Source organism: Quercus lobata, chromosome 5, assembly GCF_001633185.2.
Source record: "Quercus lobata isolate SW786 chromosome 5, ValleyOak3.0 Primary Assembly, whole genome shotgun sequence".
In the NCBI taxonomy this organism is placed as follows: domain Eukaryota; kingdom Viridiplantae; phylum Streptophyta; class Magnoliopsida; order Fagales; family Fagaceae; genus Quercus; species Quercus lobata.
The window spans coordinates 74541670-74562003 of record NC_044908.1 but is presented as its reverse complement, the minus strand read 5'-3'; the positions used below and the strand labels follow the sequence as shown (position 1 = coordinate 74562003).

The 20334-nt window shown below is 33.0% G+C and overlaps 2 protein-coding genes across 3 annotated transcripts; both read left to right on the top strand.

The window, feature by feature from the left end:
- The first annotated feature begins 1068 nt into the window (after positions 1 to 1068).
- Positions 1069 to 3932, top strand: LOC115992286 (F-box protein At4g22280-like). 2 transcript variants are annotated; one of them, XM_031116439.1, is made up of 4 exons: positions 1069 to 1218; positions 1966 to 2974; positions 3096 to 3251; positions 3345 to 3932. In XM_031116439.1, exons 2-4 carry the CDS (start codon positions 1982 to 1984, stop codon positions 3588 to 3590), a joined length of 1395 nt encoding a protein of 464 aa, XP_030972299.1. In that variant the 5' UTR covers positions 1069 to 1218; positions 1966 to 1981; the 3' UTR covers positions 3591 to 3932. The 2 variants fall into 2 exon arrangements, with proteins under 2 accessions (XP_030972299.1, XP_030972298.1); XM_031116438.1 differs by lacking the exon at positions 1069 to 1218 and having other exon boundaries at positions 1233 to 2974.
- A 13167-nt stretch (positions 3933 to 17099) lies between these two features.
- LOC115993073 (F-box/LRR-repeat protein At3g58900-like) lies at positions 17100 to 19964 on the top strand. The gene is made up of 4 exons (XM_031117353.1): positions 17100 to 17245; positions 18247 to 19258; positions 19357 to 19512; positions 19604 to 19964. Exons 2-4 carry the CDS (start codon positions 18263 to 18265, stop codon positions 19946 to 19948), a joined length of 1497 nt encoding a protein of 498 aa, XP_030973213.1. The 5' UTR covers positions 17100 to 17245; positions 18247 to 18262; the 3' UTR covers positions 19949 to 19964.
- Positions 19965 to 20334: the final 370 nt, after the last annotated feature.

Below are 20334 nucleotides of genomic sequence, written 5' to 3'. Positions count from 1 at the left end.
ATGGATAGTAGGGGTAGTTTTAATTGATAAATTATTTTAGGGGTATGAATCTAAATTTTAAAACTAAGGAGCAAATCAAAATTACCTCAAATATTAAGGATGTGAATTAAAATTTAGTTTTATGAAATTTTATTAAATAAGGACATTCCTTACTATTATTATTGGATAATTCGATAGTTACAATAGGGGAGGGTGATTTAAATTCTGGACGTCTCTTTAGGAAACACTAAAATATGTCAATTCAATCACAAGACTCTAAGCAATGTACCTTAAATTTAAATAATCATGTAAGTGTACATAAACCATTCAATTCATATAAATTTATCATTTTATTCATAGTAGATGATATTTGCTTTTCTCTATCAAATGATTGCATGGACTCCATGAAAACCAATTTCCCAATTTAGACTATATGCTGAGTTCAGTAACGTGAACTTATAACATATGCAGGGGCATTAAAGTGATGGAAGTTTGGATTCAAAAAAAAAAAAAAACTAACATTGTGGTGAAACTATATGAATTCCACGAAATAAACCCGATAATTTTATCCATTTTTAACATCTTAAATGGGCCAAAACGTAGGCTTGGAGCATCCTATTCCTATGCGAATGATGACTAAATAACAATCTGATTTCCATGTTGGACTAACCAACAGTTTTGTCAAATTTAGTGGTAACAATGTGGTTGATGACACTAATTATTTTGTATTTATTTTACGTACTTTATATAAAGAAAGAAAAAAAATTAAAAAAAAATTATATTTTAACAAAATATAGTCTAAAATAAATAATCAAACGTGAATTATTTTTTTAAAAAATTTATATTTTAATGAAATGCAATGTAAAATAAATAATTTAACATGAATTATTTTAATTTTTAAGTATATAAAATAAATAAAGTAATTTCTTAAACTAAAATACCATAAATTTTTGCAGATTAGAATGCTATTAAGTATTAATAAACCGGGTAAATTTCACAAAACCGTGTTTGAGCCAAAAAAAAAAAAAAAAAAAAGGTTTGAGCAAAAATATATGAAAATTTTCATATATTCTTGCTCCCATACTTCAAAGCATACCAGTACCGCAGAGTTCTGTGAAAGATACTCCAACTTGGGTAGAGTGAAAAGTGAAAACCCAGTCCAAAACCAACATTTTGTGACTCATTTTGTTCTTTCAGGGAATGGATTAACATTCAGACCATAAATAAGAGTGCTTTCAGGTCAGTTCCTCTATTTTTATTTTATTGTACGTATTTGTTGTCCGCAAATGAATAAGAATTGCCTCGTGGGTCTCTGAACTTAGTTTTGATGGTAATGTTGAGTGAAATTTTCTCACTTTGCTTAGAAAGTTTGGGGCTTGAAAATTTATGGGTATTCAGGATAATCGGTAAATGCATGGGGGAGAGGGATTAGTATTTTAGGTTTGTTTTAGCTTTTCTTCCATCTGTTCTGAGAAAAGAGAAGCACAGAAAATATTAGAAATGAAAAACAAAAGTTGGGTTGGATTTAGAATGTTGAAAATTTCCAATATTAGTTTTCAATTTATTATTATTATTATTATTCTTTTAATAAAATCTTCTATGTGTTAGAGGATTGGATTTAGAATAGAATGGTGGAAAATAATTCATTATACATCTATAGCCTACCCCAAAATTTTGGGAGTAATTTTATTTATTTTTGATGATTTGATCATTATAACAATGGAGGAAGGGGACTTAGAACCCACAAAGGAGAGCAGGCAATGCCGTTGGGCTACAAGGCTATTTGCTTTTGGGAATAAGGATTGGTTGTTGTAAATCCTTTATGGTATTTTCACAAAAAGTTCCTGAAAATTTTTTTATGAATGCATACTTTGATAGCATACCCAGAGGCGTATTCTTCTCTAGAACTCTTTGCAGAATGTCAAAAGCCAAAAGGTGCTGTTATGATAGCTAGAGACTAATTTGACAATGGGTTATGTGTTGTAGGAGAATCATCAATATTATGGATGTAAGTTTTCCTTTAGACAAGGCCAAGAAAAAAAAGTTCAGAAAGAAACAGAATGCTAATAAGAGCAGAAAGGGAATCAACAATTTACCAGACCCAATTCTTCAGCACATTTTGTCATACCTTTCAACCAAAGAAGCTGTTAGAACGAGCATATTATCAAAAAGATGGAAATACCTATGGACATCCATCCCCAAAATTGATTTTAATGAAGGGGCACCGGATAGGAGGATGATGTTCATGAAATTTGTGGAAAGAGTGCTTGCACTTCATGGTCCCTCAAACATAAAAAGATTCTCTTTGTCATGTAATGTGCAATATGATACATCTCGCATTAATGGTTGGATGCGTTCTGTTGTGAAGCATAAGGTTCAAGTGTTAGATCTGTATCTTAGAAACTTTCAAGAACCGTTAGCATTGCCGCCTTGCTTATTTACTTGTGAATCATTAGAAGTATTGATACTTCACATGTTCCACTCTCTCAAGCTCCCTTCAAGTATTAGTTTTTCTTGTCTGAAGAGATTGACTCTTGAGAAAGTTATATTTTCTGATGATCATTCAACACAACAGCTCTTTACGGGTTGCCCAATCCTGGAGGACTTATTTATAATTGATTGCATTTGGAAATATGTCAAGGCTGTTTGTATCTCTTCTCCAATGCTTCGAAGGTTGTTCATAAGTGATAGATACTTATTCACTGAAAAATATGGTGAAAATGATGATAAAGATGACCTGAATGCTGATGCAGATGAGAATGATTCAAATGGTTGTCTAGTTGTGATTTTGGGAACTAGTTTGGAATGGTTTGCTTTTGATGGTGAACTCATAAATGATTATTGCTTCTACAACTCATCCTCAATAGTTGATGCATCTATTGAAGCCTTCGAAAGAAACGAAGTTGATTGTTACCAAGATGCTCATCGTGTATTTAAGCTTCTTAGTGGGCTCAGTAGTGTGGAAAAGCTAGCAATATATGATGGTACTGTTCAGGTATGTTCCCAACTGCTAATCACATGAATAAATGTGTCCCTTTGTAGCAGCCATTTCTATTATCAATTCACTTCTTAAGGGGGTCACTTGAAACTTCTTGTGATGTTTTCAATTATCATAGGTTCTTAATCATGCAGAAGAGTTATTTGCCCATCTGCCTGTATTTTACAAATTGACTAGACTCAGCTTGGAAAGTCTGGAAACCTTGTTTACTTGTGGAGCAGTACAGACCATACTCCAGAACTCTCCTTGTCTTGACTTTCTTGAGTTTCAAATGGTAACTTTGTTTGAACTGCAACTTTTGTTACTGTGCCTGACCACTTATGAATTGGCACTGCAGCTAATTTTGTTTTGTTTGGTAACCATGTAGGTGGTCTGCCTACCTGCATATGATCAAAATTATGATTGGGTATTGGATCCAGTGCCTGCATGTTTTGTGACACACCTCAAGACTATCAAAATTTCTGAATTTCCACGAGATGAAAATGAGATGAATGCAGTAAATATTTTTCTTGAGAATGCATCAGTTTTGGAGAGGATTGTCATTGGTTGTGATGAATATGTTGCAATCCAAAGGGAGGAGGGGGGGCTTAAAGAAGCAAAAGGAAATTTATAAACAGATACTGAGTTCCCCAGAGGGCCAATGAGCTGTGCAGTAGATTTCTTTTTGGGTTTCAATCAAATACAGATCACTGCTCTCAAGTTTCCATATTGCGGCTAACTGAAACATGAAAAATTATGGCATATTTTCTAACTTCTTAATTTACCTTTTGTGATTCTCTTTCTTTGACTCTTCAAGCAATTTAATGTGTTGGTTACTTTAACTCCTTCAAGCTATACAGTTATGTTTTGAGAGCTTCGGGTCATCAAGTGTCACCTTTGTGACGTGTAATGCAATGTTATGTTCCCATGAACATCTAGGCTCAAAATTCATATTACATAATGGTTGCTGTGCACCTAAAAGGCTTGGATGTGGGTCTACCAGTAGGTAGAATAAATTCTAATACTCTAGGATTTTTATTGTTTGGTTCTTTTTATCCTATGGAGATCTACGGTGAATCTAAGTTCCAGCTCCTCTCATTATATTGGTTTTTTGGGATATTGAAACATCTACTCAACTTACAGACTTCAATATGCAGCTTAAACTGCTTTGGATGTGCCCTCGGCCAGAAATAGAGCAAGGTATGTCTTAAATATGCTGCTCTAGCTTCTATTTAGTGCATGGACATATCTTGTGATTAAATCTCTCCCTGTATGGATGGTACGTGGATTGGGTTAAAACATGTAGGACAGGCCTACGGAGAGAAGGTGAAATACTAGGAATTGGATGGTTCTTTCAACCATAATTCTTCTTTAAAAGAGTTCAGGTATTTGGAGAAACTAAGGATGTGACCAGTGACCAATATAGATTTGGTGGACTTTGGTATCTGAAAGAAAAATGCAATGCTTCATACACATCATCTTTATTTCAACAATTGGCATTCAAACAAAAAGAGAGAAACTTTAACAACTTCAAAATGTAATGCCCAAAGAAATGATAGATATACACCCACAGACCCACTAACAATTAAACCCATTGAAGAAATCAACCACTAAGCACTAAATAAAGTTGTATATATAGTTAGGACTATTAATAAGATTCCAACTTGTGGATTAGATGCACATCCCTGTTAATAAGTAATAACCTGAACACCCTAATGTATTATTAAAACCATGGAAATTAAAAAAAAAAAAAAAAAAAACCATGGAAATTATTATTTTTTAATATTGCTAAAATCATCTAGAATTTCATTGAATATTCAAAGAATCTTTACATAAATGTATACAAGATACTCGTTCACTCCATCTTTTTCTTTGTACAGACGAAAACTAATAGGAAATTTCAAACAACGAAAAAAAAAATTCCTATCTATTTTACTTGCTATACCCCCAAAACCTCTCTTGGCCTTGCTCAGTCTACAGACTCTACACCCCTTCTGGAGCACACCTTTTCACATAAATCACCTTTGGCCTCTGATCAGCAGTAGTCATTGACGTCTCGACTGGTTTATCAATATGCCTTGGCTTTGGACAATGCAGACCAACACAAACATCATAGTCTTCTCTGCTAAACTCGTTACCCAGGATTGCCCACGCCATGTCCATGAGTTTGAGAGCGCCATCTGCCATTGGGGAGGGAAACTCGTTGGGATGCACCAACTTAGCGAACTTGCAATACCTTTCTTTGATGGAGTCATGAGTGATTGATGGGTGATCAGCAGCCGTGAAGCCGAGGACTGCGTAGAGATCAACTCCGCCAACCCTGTTCTTCTTGAACTCGCCGGCATGGTGGATATATAAGGCAGTGTAGTACTTGACCATGCCTCCAAAATAAGGGTCGAGTTTGATGGCCATCTCTACGAGTTCGTAGGCTTTCTTTTGGTTTCCTTCACTCCATTCTTGATCAGCCCACTTCAACAGCGTATCCGTCATTGTGGATGATCGGAAGACTTCACAAAGAGAGTAGAACAGCAACAACAAAAAGAAGAAGAACAACAACACCGACTGAGTAATGTTAGACGAATTAAGACATAGTAATGAGAGAATTAATTTATAAGATTGCGTTAGCTTGGGCCCCAAGCTTGGGTTTGCAAGTTAAACCGACTGAGTTCCACCGACTGTGTTAGTGTTCTGGAAATTAATTTTTATTTTTATTTTTTTTTTCCGTACTTTATTTGGTTTTAATGTTGTAATTTTTAAGAGGCTTAATTGGGACAGGAATCTATTATTATTAATGTTTAGTTTTTCATTTATTTTTTTTTTTTTTGATGTGAAGTTTTTCATTTATTAGTTTAGGACTTTGTGAATATTTTGCTAAAAGTATACCATTATTTTCCAAGCAATTACTCAGTTAAACTATAAACGAAGCTTTTAAATATTTTGCAAAAATTGGCTTGTGTCTTAGTCATATAATAAGATCAATCATCATGAAGTGAACCCTATTTGGTGAAATTCTATTCTATAAAAAAAAAAAAAAAAAAACACCTTTATCGTGCCATTGCAAATTGTATTAGACTTGAAATTTACAGTTAAAAAAGATTTAATAATTAATCAAATTTCTTTTTGTGACTTGGTGTTGGTGATAAGTTTTATTATATACTAGTCGCAGACCCGTATGATGAGTGGGAATAAATAATGTTTTATGTCACAATAACGATATTCATTGTTTTTGATGAATACCGTTTCAAATCCAGGGGGGCTTAAAGAAGCAAAAGGAAATTTATAAACAGATAGTGTTGTTCCCCAGACGGTCAAATAGCTGTGCAATAGATTTCTTTTTGGGTTTCAATCAAATACATATCACTACTCTCAAGTTTCCATATTGTTGCTGACACATCAAAAACTATGGTATATTTTTTAACTTCATAATTTACCTTTCGCCTTTGTCATCCTGCCAATTATTGTGATTCTGTTTCTTCAACTCTTCAAGTAATTTGATGTGTTGGTTGCTTTGACTCCTTCAAGCTATGCAGATATATTTTGTGAGTTTCAAGTGTCATCCTTGTGATGTGTAATGCAATGTTCGTTCCCAAGAACGTCTAGGCTCAAAATTCATATTACGTATTGGTTGCTGTGCACCTGAAAGGGCTTGGATGTGGATCTACCAGTAGGCTGATTAAATTGTAATACTCTAGGATTTTTATTGTTTGTTTCTTTTATCATAGGGAGATCTATGGTGAATCCAAGTCCCAGCTCCTCTCATTATTTTGGTTTTTGGGATATTGAAACATCTACTCAAGTTACAAACTTAAAATATGCGGCTTAAACTGCTTTCTATGTGCCCTTGGCCAAAAATGGAGTAAGAGATGTCTTAAATATGCTGCTCTAGTTTCTATTAAGTGCATGGACATATCCCGTGATTAAATCTCTCCTTGTATGGATGGTATGTTGGTTGGGCTAAAACGTGTAGTTTTGTATTGTGCCGTCTCCTCTATTCTTCTGTATATATTTTGGCCTAATGGAGAGGAGGGGAAATGCTAGGAAGTGGATGGTTCTTTCAACTATTTTTCTTCTTTAAAAGAGTTTAGGTATGGGGAGAAACTATGGATGTAATCACTATAGATTTGGTGGACTTTGGTATCTGAAATAAAAATGGATTTTGGAGAGAGAATAAGGAATCATCTTCATTTCAACAATTGGCATTCAAACAAAGAGAGAGAATAAGGCAGATACGGATTTTGGAACATGTCTTCTAGAAAGATGTAACAAGAGAGAAACTTGAACAACTTCAAAGTGTAATACCCAAAGAATTGATGTGACAGAATCTTCAAATAAAAAGACGATTAAAAAAAATTACATTTATGGATTTTGTGAATGCATGAATGGATGAAAGTGTGTGTAGTTGGACTTGGGGAGGATAGATATAGCATTCATTGGATGAGAGGTTTGGGGGTAACAAAAATGTAAATGCTGAAGCTATGAAAGATTATTCATAGGTCTGGATCAACCTGCTCTAATACTATATATGTAGGATAAGTTAAATGAAACTTTATTGATATAATTTTAGATGCATTACATAGAACCCGTATAGGCTAGGGTTTATATAGAATACAAAAAGACAATGATAAGGAAATAATTCAACATTTTAAAACTAATTGGTGATGATTACCTAGATGGTATCTCTGCTTTTGGCCCCCAGATAGATGAGTTCCATGCTCACCAACAATAGTGTCTAGTCCCTGAATACGTCAGACACAAAACCACATTATGAAAAACTTTAAATTCTGTAAAACTCAATTCACATATATGTTTATCTTTCTACAGAGAGAGTAAATAAAAACATGAGAATACAATCATGTATAAAAAATATAAAATTCCACGAGGAATTGCAAACTAATAAATCATTTTAAATGAAAGATTAGATGAAGAATTAAACCTGAGGAAGTTTATCTATGAATTTAGCAGCATTGGCAAGCTCAGCAGCAACTCTTGTCTCTTCAGTAGTTGCACTGTCCTTCCCATAGGCGATATTGTCTTAAATGCTACAAGTAACAATACAGGTTCCTTGCTGACGAGGCCAATTTTCTGTTTGATCCATTTTAGTTGGAACTCTCTGAGGTTAATCTTGCCAATAAGAACATCTCCAGCTTGCGGGTCATAATATCTCTCAATCAAACTGATAACTGTTGATTTCCCACTTCCACTCTGTCCAACCAAAGCAGCAGTTGTACCACCAGGCATTGAAAGAGAAATCCATTGAATATTTGTTCTTCAGACTTCAGGTCTTGAAGGATAACTGAAACACACATCCCTTAGTTCTCTATCTCCATGAATATCATCAAATTTAAGGCCACTAGTGTCCTTAGCATCTATTTGTGGCTTCCTTTTAATTGTCTCAAACATTTTAAATGCTGCAGCTTGTCCAGCAAAAGCCCAAATTATCCGAGTACACCCACAGACCCACTAACAACTAAACCCATGGAAAAAATCAACCACTAAGTACTAACTCTCTCTTATTCTTCTTCATTTTCCTACTTTTCTTCCTTTTCTGTGTAGAATGTGGACTAGCTCAAATACATGAGCATATCCCCATAACATATTTTCCGTTCTCCGGTCCTGTTTAAGCTTGTAACATAGTGGAGAACAATTTCAATGCTGGCCATTTGAACAATGCACCATACACTTAGCACCTATCTCTGTAGCACTCTAAAGCCATTGTATGATTCAGCTAGCAATTTAAAAGCAGACCCTCCACTCAAGCTAAGAACAAGACCATACTCATGCTCAGGGATGTTCCAATAATTCATAATCCTAATCTTTATATGATGATCAATAGTCCCTCTCTCTTCACTCCCATGTAACACATGATTACTCAAATTTGCAGTAATTTAAGATAAACTAAATGTAGAAGACTCCCAATAGTGTAAAGTGTGAAGTCTGAACATAAGTTTTTCTGGCCAATTGAATCCATTTGCAGTAATTTCAGCACTACTACCAAGTATGCGATCTTAGAAGTCATTCTGGCCATTTGAATCCATTTGTCTTCTGCTAAATTTTAAATTTGTCTAACAATTAATGCAGACTTTGCAACCTTATCATTCGTTGCTGAGATTTTTATCTTCCTTCACGTTGGTCATGATAAATTGAAACTTAATAGCTATTGAAAACAATGAAAAGTGGCCTTGGACAATGAAAAGCGGAGATTAGTCAATGACATATACCATCTATATCCAAGCAGATGACTAGCTAGACCATGCAGTTAAGAGTTCTTGAAGTATTGAACCATTCAGCTATTAGGAATAAGTATCCCCAATCTTCTTTAAACAACTTAGCTAAAAGATCCGTAATTGAGAATCTAATTCATGCAGCAAGTACAAATGTTCTGTTTCTGTAACAGCATAATTTTCCTTTTTCCAACTTGATTGATCTACCAAGTCTCATGAAAAAATTTTACTTGTGACTTGTGACAGGTGATGTTATGGTGGGCTGGTATCATGACAGATGCCGAGTTTATGGCACTTTCTTATATGATATATCTGTTTTATTTATGGCCAAATTGCCTATGAATTTAAATTAATCACTGAGGAAATTTAAGAAATAAGGAAATATGGGAAATTTCATTTTATCTCTACACCATCTTAAAAATAAGAACATACTTAAAATTTTGTATAAAATATTTTGTACTTTTGAGAGAGAGACATGATATTGGAATTTTATTCTTTTCCTAAATGCAGTTCACAAGGTCAGAGACTTAGAGCATACTCAATTACGAGTTAATGCATTCATGATCAACAGCACCATAGTTGTTTCAAAAATAAAATTGTATTAAATAATACGTCTAAATTATGTTACAAATTTACAAAGTCATCAAAACAATTTTAAAAAAAATACCAAAATAAATCAAACTAGAAAACTTAAATAAAGGTTATAAGATAAAATTATATATGTGATGGGTGAAAGTAGGTCCAACGTAACTGATCATCAATACACAAAAATCAACATTGAGTTGGGTTGGATAAATTTTAATTGGATTGATGTATTAGATGCACATCACTATTAATAACCAATGTATTGCTAAACCGCGGACAATTTGTTTTGCTATGAAAATTTGCTAAAAACATCTAAAATTTCATTGAATATTCAAAGAATCTTTACATAAATATATACAAGATACTCGTTCACTCTTATCTTTTTCTTTGTACAGATACAAAGAAGGAAAATAATAATCCTATTTTTTACTCGGACCATCCGATCACTGATTAGCCGCAAGAACAGCACACCTTTTCACATAAACCACCTTTGGCCTCTGATCAGTAGTAGTACTCCTAGTCTCCTCTACTATATCAATATTCCTTGGCTTTGGACAACGAAGACCAACACAAACATCATAGTCTTCTCTGCTATACTCGTTACCCAGGATCGCCCACGCCATGTCCATGAGTTTGAGAGCGCCATCTGCCATTGGGGAGGGAAACTCGTTGGGATGCACCAACTTTGCGAACTTGCAATACCTTTCTTTGATGGAGTCATGAGTGATTGATAGGTGATCAGCAGCCGTGAAGCCGAGGACTGCGTAGAGATCAACTCCGCCGACCCTGTTCTTCTTGAACTCGCCGGCATGGTGGATATATAAGGCAGTGTAGTACTTGGCCACGCCTCCAAAATAAGGGTCGAGTTTGATGGCCATCTCTACGAGTTCGTAGGCTTTCTTTTGGTTTCCTTCACTCCATTCTTGATCAGCCCACTTCAACAGCGCATCCGTCATGGTAGATTATCGGAAGATTTCACAAAGAGAGTAGAACAGCGACAACAAAAAGAACAAGAACAACAACACCGACTGAGTTATGTTAGACGAATTAAGACATAGTAACGAGAGAATTAATTTATAAGATTGCGTTAGCTTGGTCCCCAAGCTAGGGTTTGCAAGTTAAACCGACTGAGTTCCACCGACTGTGTGAGTGTTCTGGAAATTAATTTTAATTTTAATTTATTTTTTTGTACTTTATTTGGTTTTAATGTTGTAAATTTTTTTTTGAGTAAACAATAATACTTATTAGAATACACACGAAAATAGTAATATTAGTATTTTAAACTGGGTTTATAATACATTATTTAACCAGAGTACAACTACAAAGGACCTAATTTTTGTAGTTATAGATTGAGGATATAAATAGCGGATACTAGACACACAGACTTAATTGGGACAAGACTCTATTATTATTAAGGCGAAATTACACTGTTGGTCCCTCAAGTTTACTCTGTATGCGCAATTAGTCCCGTAAGTTTCAAGTGAGCACAATTAGTCCCTTAAGTTTTCAAAATGAGTCATATAAGTCCTTCTGTTAACTTCTGTTAGTAATGTTGCTTATGTGTTTAACGGAATAATGACATATCATTTTTTTTAATTACGTGGTACTTTTTTATTAAAAAATTACAAAAATGTATTTACAAGTAAAAAAAAAAAAATTGACCTGTTCTAATTCAAGTAAAACCCACAATAGCGATATTGAACCGTTCCAAGCCGGCCATTATCTTTCAAAGCAAAGACAAAGAGCTCGATATCGATCATGAAGAAGAAGAAGAAGATGAGAACGACTACAGTGTTCGCAACAACTGAACGATACAATTGTTTTTGGTGGCCGGAGACAGAGGAGTTTCCGACTTGGTGGGGTGGTTGGATCTCACTTCGACTTTCGGCAAAGCCGCAGGGCAGAGGTGTGATGGTGGTGGTGGCGGCAGTGACTGGATTCTATGGATAGGAATATGGTTCTTGTGCTGTTATGCTTTTTAGAGACTTTTTGAAGATTGTTGGAGTGTCAAAAGGCATATGTATGTGTAAGAGAGAAAACAGGGGTTCAGATATGGAGGTTGGGACACAGAAAATGAAGAGAATAAAAGTTGCAGAGAGAAAGAATGTGTTACGTCAAAGGCTATATGTGTCTATGGCAAAGATCAATGGAAGCTCTTGGTGACTTTGAGAAGTTGAGAAGTTAGGGTCTCAGGGATAACGATTGTTGAGTTTGATAGGTTCTTTTGCATGGTATAGGAATATGTTAATTTCTAGTATTGTTTAGAAATCTGATTAGCTAAGCTGTTTAGATTAAGTTGTTTTGGCAATTTCTACCAGTGGTATTGGGGCCATTTTTGCATATAAACTTTAGTAATACCTTCTCTTGTTCTAATTGTATTTAGACGAAGATAGTGTAATTATAGAATTGATTGGAACAGGTTAGATTTCTTTTACGTGTAAATTTATTTTTTTAATTTGTTAATAAAAAGAAATGCCATGTCATTAAAAAAAATTATAGATCATTATTCCATTAGCCATGTAAGCAACATTACTAACGGAAGTTAACAGAAGGACTTATATGGCTCATTTTGAAAACTTAAGGAACAAATTGCACTTATTTGAAACTTGAGGGACCAATTGCGCACATAGGATAAATTTGAAGGACCAACAGTGTAGTTTCGCCTATTATTAATGTTTAGTTTTTCATTTAGTTTAGGACTTTGTGAAACTTATTTTTTTCGCTTTAAGATTTTATTTCCTATTTCTATTGGGTTTCGGTTTTAGGTAAGACTTTGAGTTATATTAGGATTAGATTTTAAATTCTAAGTAGTTTTTAAAATTTTGACATAATGTCAAGGTTCTTATAGCTAAATTACACATTCCCATGTACAAAATGATTGGGGCCTATGTAATTATCTCTCAATTTTTATTTATTTATTTAAAATTGACTAGTATCTTAGTCTTGTGATAAAATTAGTCATCATTTGAAATTCTATTCTATAAAAAATAAAAACAAAACAAATCTTTTAATGTGCCATTTCAAATTGTAATATATTTGAAATATAGTTAAAAAAGAACTAATAATTAATTAATTTTCTTTTTGTGACTTGGTGATAAGTTTTTATTTTATTTTATGGAAGTGATAAGTTTTGTATTATACTTGAAATACAGTTAAAAAAAGAACTAATAATTAATCAATTTTCTTTTTGTTACTTGGTGATAAGTCTTTTATTTTTATTTTATGGAAGTGATAAGTTTTATTATATATTCTAAGGTTATTACTTATTAGTAGGGTTGGTCATTGAGTAAACGTTACATTATCGTTTTTCAAATTTTGTATACATGTTATTTTTCTTATATACTCTATACTACTATTCAAGAAACTTCCTTTTTTTGAATTTTTCTTTTCTATCCCAAAATACCACCATTCTACTCATTTACAGGTTTGAAACTCATGGGATATAAATAAGTAAAACTAAAAATTTTAAAATCCTAAATTTAAGGGTTATACAAACACAGGTTTAACTCTCAACACCGTAAATGCAACAATTACAATTTGGATATTAAATATAACCATCAGTATCACCCCCAACAACGAGAGAGATGATGGAGATGAATCACTAGCAAGGAGAAAACTGCAGAATGAAAACTCAAAAGACGTTCCTTTAGAGAATAGCCTTAATGTGAATTGTAAATGATTGAGGCCCATAAATTGAATACCTCTCTAGCCTCCGGTACAAGCCTAATCCTGGCATTGGCTCCACCAATTCCATTCCCCACTCTTACATAGGGGAAGGTATTAGGTGAGAGTGAGACTGTCGTATATGCCCGTCTCACCCAGAATTTTCTCCTTACATAGATGGTAATTAATTCTTTTATCTCTTTACCACCTTTCCAATTTTTTTCTTTTTCTAATTTTTTTATTTGATTATATTTTAGTCACTCATCTAAACATTTTAGTAACATTTAAATTTTATGAAGCTTTTTAAACCCAAAAAAAAAAAAGAAAAACTAAAAACAAAAAATGCCAATTGAAAATGATTGCAAAACATAATTTTGTGATTTCAATGCTATTTTGGTGTTAATTTTTTGAAGTTAGCCTCATTACACTCTTGATTGTATAAGAAGTTTTCAAAATTTTGATATTATAATTACAACCATTGCACAATCACTTAGAGGCACAAATCAACGTTGTTCTTAGAAAATATTTGCCCCTACCACAAGTGTCGCTAAAAGATTATTGCCAATTTGTCTGTGGGGTACAATTAAGCCAAGAATACTGTAAGTAGCAACTTAAGAGAATATTTTGTTAAATTATTGGTAATTGGTGGAAAAGTTTGGTAAAATTATGAATTTGGAGAGTCAACTTTGTTGGTTCAAGTCCCAAAATTCATTTTAAGGCCTTTAGTAGTTGCTTGAGACAAGAAAAACTCATATTCTACAAAATAAAAAAAAATAAAAAAAAATAAAACTTTTTACCTAGGGATTGCTTAAGCATACCTTACTGATCTCTACTCAAGCACGCTTTAATGATGCTTGACAGGACTAGGTTTCAATCAGCTTCCCCGCTCAACTTCGCTCACACAGGCTTATTTCCTCACCGATCAACACCATAAAAAGTGATTTGTTGGTTAATCAGTATTTCATCAACAATGAACCACATAAGGCTCACTTAAGTGACTTTTAAGAAAACCTTAATTTCAAAACCAATCTATCATTTTTACTTTTCAAAGTAAACTTACATATATTACAACCAAATTTATAGACACCTATATATAAAATATTTACGATTTTTTTTTTTACTTATTTTTACCGTAAGGAAATTTATGGTGAATAACAAGTCTCAGGCCCTTTCATTCTTTAGGTTTTGGGATTTTGAAACACCTACTCAAGTTACAATAAGTAGCTAAAACGTTTTTTGGTGTGCCCATGGCTAGCTAGAAAAGGGAGTATATGATGTTCTAATTTCTATTGGGTGCATGGACGTTTCATGTGATTAAATTTCTCCATGTGTGCATGGTATGTGGATAAAAACATGTAGTCTTGCTGAGTTTATTATTATTATTATTATTATATCATGCCCACTTAAACACGAGGTGATATATGGTTTATCAAGCTTCATATGTAACCATTCTATCATATAGGGCTTGGTAATTCTACATTGATAACGTTCATTCCTATAAACATAAAAATAAATGCATACATATGTACATAATTAAAAACATATGTTTGAAAGTATATAAATAGTAGTGATCCCAAAACTATACATCATTATCAATTGATATTAAAATACTTTGTTCCTCTAACCAAATCAAAACAACCTCTGGTACGAAATTGACTTCTTTGATTTATTCTATATTTTGGTTTCGTCGTTTGGCTTTCTTTGTTTAATCAAACAAACGTAAGTAGTTAAGGCATTGTTAAGCAAGTGTTATTTTTTAAGGGTATGTGTAAAAATTGGCCAAATATCACGATTATATGCAAAGCATGACAATAAACATACAAAGTAAAATAAAATAAATTATAATTATTTAACTAAAATTAAATGACATTCTGAAATGTAATATTTTATTTAAATTAAAATATAAAATTGTACACTTTGCCACTATTATTATTGCAATTGTGGTATGTATTTATCCTATCAAATGTTTTTTTAATTGATCTCCTATACTATCCTTGTTGTTGGGAGAGAAGAAACCCTCGATACTGGGAATGAAGTACTAAATGTATTAAAGAAATTTGTGTAAAATCCCCACAAACATTTAAACTCCCACCCAAATCCAAACAATTTGTAAGGAAATCTAGGGTGAAGCTTTAGATCCTATTTTAGGGATATCAAAAAGCTAAAAACCGTAAATCCATGATCATTAATAATATTGAACTTATAATCATTTGACTTCTTTTACATATGTGCATTATATAAATACTAATAAGTGATCTTCTAAGTGTGATTCCTAATAGTATCGCGAAGTGTTCCACTAATTTCGAAGCCACATAATATGAGCTTGTAGCTCATGCATTATATAATTCAAATGTTGACATTGAAATTTTCGTATTTTTCTATGCTTCTATTTAAATAAATAATAACACATGTTTGTCAAATTAAAAAAATAATTTTTTCATGTTTATGTTTATTGTTAATGATATTTTTACTTAATTATTATATTAAAAAAAATCTTAATTAATATATTACTAGCCCTTTTATATTATTTAAATTATGTATAAAATTTTTAAAAAGTTAGTTGATATATATCAGGTTATTTGTAAAAATAAAAACAATATTAAGTAGACCTATTGTGGATAATAAGAATTTTTTGAAGGCCTAATCTTTGGTGTTTTAAAATTTTAAAATATTAGGCAGACTTATTGTGGATATGTAGATTTTTTTGAAACTTGTTGTGATGTTTTCAATTATTATAGGTTCTGAATCATGCATAAGAGTCATTAGCCCATGTGCCTATATTTTACAAATTGACCAGACTCGGCCTGGAAAGTGTAGAATCCTTGTTTACTTGTGGAGCAGTACAAACCATAATCCGAAACTCTCCTTGTCTTGACTTTCTTGATTTTCAAATGGCAGCTTTGTTTGAACTGCAACTTTTGTTATAGTGTCCCGACCACTTATGAATTGCCACTGTAGCTAATTTTGTGTTGTTTGGTAACCATGTAGGTGTTCTGCCTACCCAGGTATGATAAAAATTATGATTGGGTATTGGATCCAATGCCTACATGTTTTGTGACACACCTCAAGATTATTGAAATTTATGAATTTCATGAAGATGAAGAAAAGATTCATGCAGTAAAGATTTTTCTTGAAAGTGCATCAATTTTGGAGAGGATTGTCATCGTTTGTGATGAATATCGTAATCTAGGGGCTTAAACAAAAAATGATAACTACCATAAATAAATTTTAAAAAAAGATCTAAATAGTAGTATAGATACTGCATCTATGTGTTTCAAAACAATTTAAAGGGACGAATCACAGTCATCATGTTTTAGTAACGACACAACACATCAATATCTCCTTACAATAGTACTAGCCTCATTAAATATACTTTGCGCTTAAATGAGGCTGCTTTTCTATGTAGGTTTTTATTTATTTTATTTTATTTTTTTAAGAACATGGGGTATTTTTTTTTTATTTTTTTATAGGAACATGGGGTAGTTTTAGTTGCGTAATGGAGTAGTGGGAAGTTTTATAGGACATGGAGTAATTTTATACAACTTTTTTATTCTTTATTTATAATTCGTCTTAATAAATTTCAACCTCTAAAATATATTTTTGCTCCCGCACTTCAAATGCTAAAGATAAACCCAAATAAAATTCAGCAAAAAAAAAAAAAAAACCCAAATAAAGACACAGATTTCTGTGAAAGATACTCCCAACTTGGGGTTCGAGTGAAAAAAATCAATCCAAACCCAACATATTTTTTTGACTCATTTTGTGTTTTTCAGGAACTGGGTTAACTTTCAGAACCATAAATAAGACTGCTTCATTTCAGGTCAGTTTTTTTTTTTTTTTTTGCCCGCTAATGAATAAGAATCGCTATGTGGGTCTCTGAACTTAGTTTTGATGGTAATGTTGAGTGAATTTTTTTCTCACTTTGCTTAGAAAGTTTAGGACTTGGAAACTTTATGGGTATTCTGGATAATCGGTAAATGCATGGTGGTGAGGGATTAGTATTTTAGGTTTGCTTTAGTTTTTCTTCCATTTTGTTTTGAGGAAAGAGAAGCACAGAAAATATTAGAAAGAAAAAAAAATTTGGGTGGATTCAGAATGTTGAAGATTTCCATTTTTATATATATATATATAATTAATAAGCATCTATGGTTGTTGAGGATTAATTGGATCTGTTGTTCTGACATTAATGTTTTTTAGAAAATGAGTCATTTTTTGAAAAATATTTTTTATAAAACTATCTCATTTTCATTTGGTAACAATCTTAAATGAGTTTTAGAGAATGATCTCTTAAAAATTTTAGTAGATAAAAACTTATGAAAAGTAAGCTATACTTTTTATGATTATTAGAGATAGTTTTCATTTTTACTCATTTTTTTTTATACTACCAAACATTAAAAAATGCGAAAAGCTATTCTTACACATGATTTTTTATCGAAACAAACGGATTAAAATAAAATTGTGGAAAAGAATACATCTATAGCCAACTAAAATTTTTTAGGAAATATATATATATATATATATATATATATTTATATAATTTGATAGTTATAACAATGGAGGAAGAGGGCTTCAAACCCAGGTTCTCCTCATAAACGAGCGCAAGCAATGCCAATGACATTCACTAAAGGCTTGGTTATTGTAGTTGTTGTTGTTGCAAAGTATCTTTGTTAGATTCACAAAACGTTCCTGAAAATTATTTTATGGGTCAATATTTCAATGGCATACGCAAAAGTGTATCCTTCTCTGGAACTCTTTTCAGAATGAACAGAGGTGCTGTTATGACATCTAAAGACTAATTTGACAATGGGTTATGTGGTGTAGGAGAATCGTCAATACTATGGATGTAAGTTTTCCCTTGGACAAGGCCAAGAAACAAAAGTTCAGAAAGAAACAGAATGCTAATAAGAGCAGAAAGGAAATTGACAATTTACCAGACCCAATTCTTCAGCACATTTTGTCATACCTTTCAACCAAAAATGCTATCCAAACGAGCATATTATCAAAAAGATGGAAATACCTATGGACATCCATCCCCAAACTTGATTTTGATGAAGGGGCACTGGATAGGAGGTTGATGTTTATGAAATTTGTGGAAAGAGTGCTTGCACTTCATGATCCTTCAAATATAAAAAACTTCTCTCTGTCATGTAATGTGCAATATGATACATCTCACATTAACTCGTGGATTTGTTCTGTTGTGAAGCATAAGGTTCAAGTGTTAAATCTGTATCTTAGAAACTTTCAGGAATTGTTAGCATTGTCGCCTTGCTTATTTACTTGTGAATCATTAGAAGTATTGACACTTCACATGTTCCACTCTCTCAAGCTCCCTTCAAGTATTTGCTTTTCTAGTCTCAAGATATTGACTCTTGGGAAAGTTATATTTTCTGATGATCATTCAACCCAACAGCTCTTTACGGGTTGCCCAATCCTGGAGAACTTATCTATAGTTGACTGCATTTGGAAAAATGTCAAGACTGTTTGTATCTCTTCTCCAATGCTTCAAAGGTTGTTCATAAGTGATAGATACTTATTCACTGAAAAGTATGGTGAAAATGATGATAAAGATGACCTGAATGCTGACGCAGATGATCAGAATGATTTTAATGGTTGTCAAGTTGTGATTTTTGGAACTAGTTTGAAATCTTTTTCTTTTGATGGTGAACTCATAAATGATTATTGCTTCTACAACTCATCCTCAATAGTTGATGTGTCTATTCAAGTCTTTGAAAGAAATGAAGTAGATTGTTACCAAGATGCTCATCGTGTTTATAAGCTTCTTAGTGGGCTCAGTAGTGTGGAAAAGCTAACAGTATCTAATGGTACTGTTGAGGTATGTTCCCAACTGCTAATCACATGAATAAATATATCCCTTTGTAGCAGTCATTTCTATTCACTTGAAACTTGTTGAGATGTTTTCTGTTATCATAGGTTCTGAATCATGCAGAAGAGTTATTTGCCCATGTGCCTGTATTTTACAAACTGACCAGACTCAGCTTGGAAAGTGTGGAATCCTTGTTTACTTGTGGAGCAGTACAAACCATACTCCAAAACTCTCCTTGTCTTGACTTTCTTGATTTTCAAATGGTAACTTTGTTTGAACTGCAACTTTTGTTACAGTGTCCCGACCTCTTATAAATTACTACTGTAGCTAATTTTGTGTTTGGTAACCATGTAGGTGTTCTGCCTACCCAGATATGATAAAAACTATGATTGGGTATTGGATAAAGTGCCTAAATGTTTTGTGACACACCTCAAGACTATTGAAATTTCTGAATTTCGCGGAGATGAAAAAGAGATGCATGCAGTAAAGATTTTTCTTGAAAGTGCATCAGTTTTGGAGAGGATTGTCATTGTTTGTGATGATTATCATTTCAAATCCAGGGGGGGCTTAAAGAAGCAAAAGGAAATTTATAAACAGATACTGTTGTTCCCTAGAGGGTCAATGAGCTGTGCAGTAGATTTCTTTTTGGGTTTCAATCAAATACAGATCACCGCTCTCAAGTTTCCAAATTGCAGCTAATTGACACATGAAAAATTATGGCATATTTTTTAACTTCCTAATTTACCTTTTGCCTTTGTCATCCTGCCAAAGTTTGTGATTCTCTTTCTTTGACTCTTCAAGTAATGTGTTGGTTGCTTTAACTCCTTCAAGCTATACAGTTATGTTTTGAGAGCTTCAGGTGTCACCCTTGTGACATGTAATGCAATGTTTGTTCCCTTGAACATCTAGGCTCAAAGTTCATATTACGTAATGGTTGTCGTGCTCCTAAAGGTGCCTGGATGTGGATCTACCATTAGGTAGAATAAATTCTAATACTCTAGGATTTTTATTGTTTGGTTCTTTTTGTCCTAGGGAGATCTATGGTGTGTCAAAGTCCCAACTCCTCTCATTATATTGGTTTTTTG

Bases quoted from the DNA above. Each gene is read 5' to 3' on its own strand.
- LOC115992286 (XM_031116438.1), top strand. From the start codon at position 1,955: ATGTGTTGTAGGAGAATCATCAATATTATGGATGTAAGTTTTCCTTTA. The intron at 2,975-3,095 runs GTATGTTCCCAA...CAATTATCATAG, and splicing joins TATATGATGGTACTGTTCAG to GTTCTTAATCATGCAGAAGA. The intron at 3,252-3,344 runs GTAACTTTGTTT...GTAACCATGTAG, and splicing joins ACTTTCTTGAGTTTCAAATG to GTGGTCTGCCTACCTGCATA.
- LOC115993073 (XM_031117353.1), top strand. From the start codon at position 18,263: ATGGATGTAAGTTTTCCCTTGGACAAGGCCAAGAAACAAAAGTTCAGA. The intron at 19,259-19,356 runs GTATGTTCCCAA...CTGTTATCATAG, and splicing joins TATCTAATGGTACTGTTGAG to GTTCTGAATCATGCAGAAGA. The intron at 19,513-19,603 runs GTAACTTTGTTT...GTAACCATGTAG, and splicing joins ACTTTCTTGATTTTCAAATG to GTGTTCTGCCTACCCAGATA.